Source organism: Pygoscelis adeliae, unplaced genomic scaffold (assembly GCF_000699105.1).
Source record: "Pygoscelis adeliae isolate BGI_AS28 unplaced genomic scaffold, ASM69910v1 Scaffold298, whole genome shotgun sequence".
In the NCBI taxonomy this organism is placed as follows: Eukaryota; Metazoa; Chordata; class Aves; order Sphenisciformes; family Spheniscidae; genus Pygoscelis; species Pygoscelis adeliae.
The window spans coordinates 3,843,781-3,852,197 of record NW_008825303.1 but is presented as its reverse complement, the minus strand read 5'-3'; the positions used below and the strand labels follow the sequence as shown (position 1 = coordinate 3,852,197).

At 58.5% G+C, this 8,417-nt stretch overlaps 1 protein-coding gene across 1 annotated transcript in view; it reads right to left on the bottom strand.

Moving 5' to 3' along the window:
- The window catches only part of CSPG4 (chondroitin sulfate proteoglycan 4), a 14,578-nt gene extending 8,069 nt beyond the window's left edge, over positions 1-6,509 (bottom strand). The window contains 4 exon segments of the mRNA XM_009330114.1: positions 97-273; positions 734-1,213; positions 1,517-5,098; positions 6,288-6,509. Of these exon segments, the coding sequence (XP_009328389.1) occupies positions 97-273; positions 734-1,213; positions 1,517-5,098; positions 6,288-6,509 (4,461 nt within the window).
- Positions 6,510-8,417: the final 1,908 nt, after the last annotated feature.

The window sequence follows — 8,417 nt, the reverse complement described above, 5'->3', positions numbered from 1 at the left end:
TCCCCACGCTGGGCTGGCCAGCCCTGGGGTGCCCTGGTGCTGAGCACCCAGGGCCCGCTGGGGTGGCTGCCCATCCCCGTGGTATCCCACTCTTACCTGCAGTCCGGCGTTGACCCTCAGCCGGGGCCCCTTGGAGCTGCGGGGCAGGATGGTGATGAAGAGGGTCCTGGGCTGGCTCTGCCGGTCCATCTCGGAGGCGTTGGCCAGGAGGGTGAAGCTGTCGGCCTGGGCCCGGGGGCCGTCCTGTCTGTACTGGATCTGCTGATTCTCCACCTGAGGGGCAGGGGCCAGGTGACCCTCCTGGGAGGACACGGGCCACCAGCCCCGCTGGGGAGGGGACCTGTGCACCCCCCTGGGAGGAGGGAGGGAGCTGGGCACCTACCACTTGCTCTGGGGCATCCCTGCGGGATGGATCCGGCACAAAGACAGGGAGCGGGATCCCCGTGGGAAGCAGACCTGGAGCCCAGCGTGGGTGCTCTGCCTGCATTCCCACCCTGTATCCCCAGAGACATTTAAACACACCTCGGGGGTTGATGTGTTCCCTGTCCGCAGGGCAAACCCACCACCCCAAACCCCTCCATCCTGAGGACAAATATCTCTGATGGGGGAGAGGAGCCCCGCAGCCCTCCCCAGCCTCCCAGTGCCACTGGGGGCTGGAGCCCGCCCCCAGGCTCTTCCCAACCCCCCTGGGAAAGCAGCGTGGTGGGCAAGTGGGCACCCTTGGCTGCTCTACCTCGCTCCAGGTGAAGCTGTGCAGCCCACCGTCCTCGGGCCGCTCGCTGTTCAGGAGGGTGCCAAACCGGGGGGGCTCGAGCACCTTGAACTCCATGCCAAGAGCTGTGAAGTAGGCATTGGGGATGTTGAGGATGCCTGTGGAGAGGGTGACGGAGCCACCTCCCGGCACTGTGATGTTGCGGACGTCCAGGGGGACAGCGATGGGGAGCACGGCCAGGCTCACCACCACCCCCTCCAGTGGGTCCGCACCGCTGGCTGTGATGTCCACAACAAACCGGTCATGCTCCTCCTCTGGCTTGGAGTGGAGGTAGAGGACTCTGCCGTTGTTGATGTCCTCCTGGGTGAAGGACTGGATGGGGTCCAGGCTGGGCTGCTCGTTCGAGTCTCGGCTGTGCTGAAGTATCGCCAGGAAGCCGGAGGCTGGGGGGCTGCTCACCAGGTAGACTATGTCTTGGGGAAGGATCTCTTCGTGGGTCACCTGGGAGCGTGGGGGAGACAAGGCATGAGTGAGGGGCTGGTGCTTGCGAGGCTGGGCTGCCCCACAGCCCACTGCTGTGCAATCCCCCGAGGCTTTGCTGTGGGGGGATTAGCTGCAAGAGGCACCTTCTTGCCAAGGCCATGCTTGAACCCCCCCTCTGCCCCTGGGCAAAGCCTGACATGGGTATGAGTCCTTTGCTCTGGGTAGGTGGGAGTAAAATGGAGTCCCACCGGTGGCTGTCCTGGTTTGGTGGCCAGGGAAGTGATGCAGGCTTGGGGAATGACTAGGGGAGGGGATACTCACCAGTAAGTCCTCCTCCTTGATCCCAGACGCTTCCCCCTGGAAGACGTGGATCTCCTTGTGGTTGACGATGCGCAGGGGGCTGGGATGGGTGTCCAAGAACACGCTGATGGCCAGCGTGTCCTCCACCACCACCTCATTCGCTTCTACGGTGAACTGGAGCTCATCCCGGGTGTTCCTGCTCCCATTGTGGCGGTAGGAGATCTCTCCGGCTAGCAGGTCCCTCTGGGAGAAGGCCATGACTGGCTGCTCCCCTCTCAGCATGGTCCCCCACCTCGGGGGGGTCGTTATCAGGAACCGTATCTCTTCATCTGACCTGATGTCCATGTTGGTCTCCAGGCTGAGGACGGAGGAGTCAATGCTCCCTTGGCTGCCTTGGCGGATGACTAGACCGGTGTTGTTGACTATTTTGATGTAGGGGTCTGATGCCTGCACTTCCAGGAGGGCTGTGGTTTGGTGGAGGCCGTCTGAGACCTGTAGCTGGATCCAGCCCCGGTCAGCCCCTGAATGGACAAAGAGGATCTTTTTCTTCCTCAAGTCATCCTGTGTGAACCGATAGACCTGGTGGCTTCTGTCATCGACGGACACGATGCTGCCAAACAAAATGTCCTTCCTTGCCAGCACCAGCTGTGTGTCAGAGAAGCCAGAGTCCTTGTCGGTGAAGGCGATGTCATCTGTCGTCAGCAGGTGCTGCCCATTGCGCACCACGTTGAAGACCTTGTTCACCACCTGGACTGGGGTGTGGTCATTGACAGGTTGGATGGAGACCCTGAAAACACCTCTCACCTCCTCCGCATCGGGATCAGCGCTGCCCTCGCCCTGCCTGATCGCTACGAAGGGGATGTCATCCTCCAGTGTCTCAGAGTCATCATGCTGGTACAGCAGCCGGCGGTGGAGGATGTCATCGTTGGTGAACTCTGTGATCTCCTCTCTGGAGGCCCAGCCGTGGGACGCAGCCCAGGCCAGCCTCCCATGTGCTGGCCCCTCAATCACTTCGTAAAGGTAGTCCATGCTGTTCATGCTCTGTACGAACAAGTGGTCCTTGGAGATGACCGCTTGCCCCCCTTCTGGCACAGTCAGGAGGACATTGGTCAGGGCTGGTGCATCAGGGTCCCCACCAATACTGATTGTGTAGGTATAGACAGGAGAGTGCTGCTCGCCAGCGCGGACACGAAACTGGAAGGTGTCCTCGGCTTGCTGAGAGTTCCTGATGGTCGCGCTGTAGCTCAGGTGGTTTCTTTGCAGGTCATCCTGGGTAAATCCAAAGCCTTCGGTCAGCCTGTTGCCGATCAGCTCCAGGTTTCCCTTTTTGGGAGCCTGGATTATCACGTAGTGGAAGGGGACTGGGGCAGAGTTTGGATCTTCCAACATTGCCTCCAGCTCCTTACTGGTGATATTTCTGTGCCGCTTGTTCTTCATCTGGAGGGGGACCATGGTCCTCATCTTAATGGTGGCTCTTTTAATCCTTATGAGAAAGGTGTTGTTTTGCAAGACCTTCTGCCCCACCTGGACTTCGAATCTCAGCTTCTCCACAACATCTTCCAGCCGGTGCTCCGGGTCTGTGCTAAAATACTGGATGTGCCCTTGATCCAGGTCTTGCTGATGGAAGGACTCAACTTTTTTCCATTCCCCTCCCATGCTGCCTTGCTTCTGGACCTCACCATACCTTAGGGGCTCTGTGAGGACATACAGGATGGCGACCTGTTGTTTCACGGCGTTTGTCTCCACTGACAGGTTGGCTGTGGTAATGCGTGCAGCCCCTCCTTGGGAGATGGAGAGGCCGGTGTTGTTGTGCAGGCGGATGTCAGGGTCAATGGCGAGGATCCTCAGGGTGGCAATGGGGCTTGGGACTGTGCCGTCGCTCACCTGTAAGGCGAGCTGTAAGTTTGTCCCGCTCTGGTGCACGTAGACTACGTTGCCTGCTTCCAGGTCCCTGCAGGAGAACTCTTCGATGGGCACACCAGGGTGAAAGTCATATTCCACGTAACCCTCCTCCATCTGCTGGCCACCATGCAGCTGGAATTCGAGGTCGTCACAGGATGTGTCATCATCTAGGACCTGCAGGATGTCTGTGGTCAGGTGCTTCCGTGTGTGCTTCAGAATTGTCATGTGGTTCCCTTGGGGAAAGATTACCTGTGGGGCATCATTGATGGGGTTGATCATGATGGGCAGCAGGTACATCTGCCCCTGCCGCAAGCACTCTGGGACCCCTTGCTGGGCAGTCACTGTCACCTCCAGCATCAGCTGGTCCATGGGCCCCTCGGAGCCATCGTGGACGTATCTGACTTTCCGATTCACAATGTCCAACAAGGTGAACTTCCTTCTGCTCCTGGACCCAGGAATGTCCAGCTCCAGCTGGCCGTGCCTAGGGTCGTTGGTGGTGCTAAAGAGGATTTGGGACTGCCGGATGTTTGCGAGGCTCAAGTCTACCGTTGGCTGGGCGTGTTTCCACTCCAGATAGGCCATGCCCCCTTCAGAGACGATGAGGGGGCTGACGTGCAGCAGCCTGCTGATGTTGGCAAAGGCAGGTGGGAAGCTGTTGTCTGGCCGGCACGGTTCCACCACCAGGCCCGGTGCTCCCGACTGGACATCTGGAGGTGCGGAGGTGGGTGCCTCATCCTGCTCGTACACCTCGTCATAGTCCCAGTAGTGCTCCTGCTTTCCACAGCCTGATGTGATGTCCTTCGTGATCACAGCATCTTGCAGACTCCTCCTCTGCAGGTTTATCCTCAGGTCCTCCAAGCAGCCAACAAACGAGTTGTTGGTCATGGTCCACACTGAGATGAAAGCAAGATGGTGCTCCCTCAGCCTTTGCAAAGCTTTTTCGTTCATACCTCCGATGAATAGGTTTCCCTGAAGGTCCAGGTAGTTGTTGATGCCCCGGTTGGACGTGGATGAGGCGTAGTAATCAATCAGGATCTCAAACTTGTGGATGTCCGTGTAGACTTTGACATAGTGCTGCTGCTCGTCGCTGATGAAGACGTTGTTGTGCAGGACAATGATGCCATTCCCCTTCTCAACAAACCCTCTCAGGCGCCCGTTGGAGATCTCCAGGTAGAAGAAGTCATTCTCCAGCCCTGCATGGTAGATGAGGGGTGCCTGGGTGATGCTCGTCGTTATCACAAATTCGATGGTCGCTTCCTGCCTCGCATCCCACGTGGGAAATGCAATGTAGGAGTGTGGCCCCAGGAACCCGAAGGGGTCCTCGGGATCTGCAGAGAACTGTGTGCTGCACCCTTCCTGGACCCGGTGGAAGATCTTGGAGCTGCTGTCAGAGGATAGTGGGGAGAGGACATCCAGGCCGTTGAATGTCACTAAGTGGAGGCAACCTCTGAAGGGCGAGCTGGCCTTGGTGAGGTACGGCAGGTCAAGGCTGCCTGTCCCACCGGCATAGAGGCCGTACTGGATGTCCAGCTCCTGCACGGGCCCGGCGATGTCCACGGAGCTGTTGAAGAGGCCGTCGATGGTCAGCGTCATCCTGCTGTCTTCCACTAGCAGCTCCACATCGTGCACCGCCAGGTTATTGAGCTGCAGCTCTGCTGGGGACTGCAGTGTCACCTCCTCTGAGCCCAGCTGCAGCCTGGCCTGCAGGGAAGGACATGGAAAGTGCTCAGCTTGTGCAAAGTGTTACCTGCAGCACAGGAGACACCTCTCCACCTACCAGAAATACCTACTGAAGCGTGGGCTGTTCCTGGGGGGGCTCACAAGGTCCCTCTGTTTACTACTGTTCGTCCTGCCCTCTTCCTCCTCAGTGCCTGTTCCTCCCTCCCCCTGTGGAGGATGGAGCTAGATCCCCCTGGGGGCACGCTTCCTCTGTCCTGCTCTCTGAATTTCTCTCCTTTTTTTTTTTCACTCTTTCTCAGCAACCCCCAGTCTCAGGGCTATTTCCCCGGGGTTGTCCATATTCCAGTCCCGCTGCCCCACTGCTGGGCTTTCCCTCTCCCCCCACGGAGGAGCCCTGCCAGATGCTGGCTCCTCTTTCCCTGCCCCATCCTGCCCGCCGCCCTCCATCCCTGCAGCCTGGGCTGCTTCCAGCCCTTGCCCTGGGAACTGGCAGGGGAAATAGCAGCCTTTGCTCCCCACAAGCAGCAACCTGGAGCCTGCCTAAATAGAGGGTTCGCTGATGGACCCTGAGGCACGCGGTCTGCATTAGGGAGACCTCCGGCCGGCTGTTCGCTTGCTCTCCTGCTTTGGTTTAGATGTGGTTGGTGACCCAGCCCAGGCTGCAGGAGAGGAGGGATGTGTGCCTCGGATGCTCCCTGCTCTTTTCCTTCATGGTGGATGCCAACACCACAACCACAAGAGGTAATTTTATTCTTCTGTCTCTTCCCATGCCCCGGCTGGGCTTGGCCCATGGTGGGATGGGGGAGTCTGCTGATGGAGACCTCCTTTCTTTGGATCCTCTTGGCTCATCCCTTCTCTTCGCTAACCCCTCGCACCCCGAGGGTGCTGTGCCCCATGTCTGACCGTGCAATGTGCATGGGGTGCTGGTGTCTGGGTGTCTCCACGATGCTCCCCAGCATCACACTAGGCAGGGGGTGAGGAGCTTCCCAGCTGGAGCCTGTTTCTCTGTATTTAACTGATTCTCCCAAGATTGTGTCCACTCTCCCCTTAAACTTTTAACATCCCCTGGCAGGGGCCTCGACAGCTCGGCTGTCCATGCTTGTGTCTGTCCCCGTGGGCTGCTGCTTGCAGGTGCTGCCCCTTCCTTCTTGCACTGGATGAAGCCCTGACCCATAGACCCCAGCCTGTGTGGGGGTGCCAGGGTGCTGACCTGCAGGGTGCCGGCTTGCAGCTGGAGCAGGAGGTGGTCGGGCTGGCCGGCGGCCAGGAAGAGCAGCCCGCTCCCCTGGCTGGTGTACAGCTGCAGGTGGAGCCGCACCGTGCGCGAGGCGTCCGCCAGCGGCATCTCCACGAAGCTGTCCCCGAAGAAAGAGGCTGGGGAGAAAAGGGAGAGGGTCAGGGAGGGAAGGACACCCCCCCCAACAAGCCCCATCTGTGTGGGTGCTGTGAATCTGGAGCCCCCCGAGCCTGTCCATCAGTCCTTCCCCTCCTGGGCTCCCCGTTTGCCCTGTGACAGGGTGCTGGAGCCCGGCAGCCTGGAAAGACCCTCAGGGAAGTCTGTTTTCTGATTTTCCTAGGGGAAGGGGTTTCTAGGGGCCAGGTGTGTGGAGGCGGAGGTTGTGTTTCTCCTTGCCCATACAGCATTTAGCGGAACCTTCCTCCTCTTCACGTGACTAGGGCAGGTGCAGTAACACCTATCCCTGGGCTGAGTTCCGAGCGTTAGGAGGCAAGCCGTTACCCTAACGAGTCTTTCCCACTTCTGCCAGAGTCGTCTCCCTTTGGAGGAACACGAACCCTTCCAAGTGGTGGCTGTGTCGTGCCTTGGCTGGATGCCCGGGCTGGTGCCAATCGCTGCTGAACAGAGAGGTGCTGCGGGGGAGCCCGGGGGATGCCGCTGGGTTGGCCAACACCTTGCTCTGCTCCTCTCCCTATTTTATACGGCTTTCTAACGTATCGTCCAACATCTCCCGATCATCCAAACATTGCTGACTGTTCTGTCAGTGCTGGAGGAATAAATGCGTGTGCCTGCGATCCACATGTGGATGTGAGACTGTACGGAAACCTCGTCTCAAACAGGGCGCCTGAAGCTGCAGCTGGAACGTGTCCCATGCCCAGTATACATCAGCCTTACAGGAACTCAGCGCAATGGCATGCAGTCGTGAAATGAAAGACTGTGCCACAGGGCATAGGCAGGAGAGGGCAGAATTAAAAGCACAGGGAGTGGCAAGGCTTAATTTTACAGCGCTTATACTTTTTTGCTGGCTCAGTGCGTGCGTGTGCATTGCACGCACGTTAAACGCGTGTGTCTGCAGTGCACTGCCACCCGTCCTGGTTAGCTCCAGAGCAACCCATGGCAAAGTTAACTCTGCACTTGCAGGGTGAAGCATAAACACTCAGAAGACCTGTAAGTTGTAAATGTTTGGCGAGGATGTGTCGGAGGGGTGAACATGCACGTTTTCAGTCCGTATGTAGTCACAGGCCGTAAAGCCTGCTGGGCTCGAGGTGATATGTGCGGAGCTTTCCTCCTAGGCTTCACTATTGCACTCGTCATCAAACCCACCCAGCTGCAGACCCACACTTGGGTTTGGGGTTCCCACGTGCAGTTTGCTGAGGTGCCGTGGGACAATGAGGATGAGGCTTTGGCTTCTCCCAGGGGCCCAGCCCAGCCCCTGCTCTCTGCCGGAGGAAGCAGGGATGGAGGTTGGGTGCTGGGATGAAACCAGCCTCCTGCATGGTTGAGGTCTGGGTGTAAACACTCATGTATGCTCTTACAGCTGCTTTTTTTCCCTATTGCCCAAATTTCTGTGGGGCTGAGCAGGGTGGGAACGGGCAGGAATCGGGCAGGCTCCCCCTGCTCCGGCAGGCAGGCTTTGCTCATGGGGTGGTGCAGCAAGTGAAAACCCAACAACAAGCAGCCACAGTGACGGAGGGCTTGAAATGAGCCCATTGTTAGAGGCGACGGTGAGGGTTTGCCCGGCGTGAGCAGAGCTGGAGCGCTCTGCTTTGGCTTTTTGCATTTTCTCTGAGCTGAGCTCTGTGGTGTCCTGCATAGGGGATGCTCTTCTGAGCCCTTCAGGGATGGAGAGACCTCCTTGCCCAGACCCCACAAAAAATCATTTCCTGCCACTGGCAGCAGAGAAAGTGCCTTGGTTTTCTCCTGGGGGAATAATGCGGGTGTTGCAAGGACCGTTACCCCACCTGCTCCGGGCAGGGAAGAAATAGCAGCATGGAAATATCTAGCGCTTGCTTTAATACCAAGCCCTTTGCTCAGCCCAGGGCAGGGCTGCCAGTGCGCCTTACTCAAGCCTGCTCATTCCCTGGCCCTCGTGCCTGCCGTTGG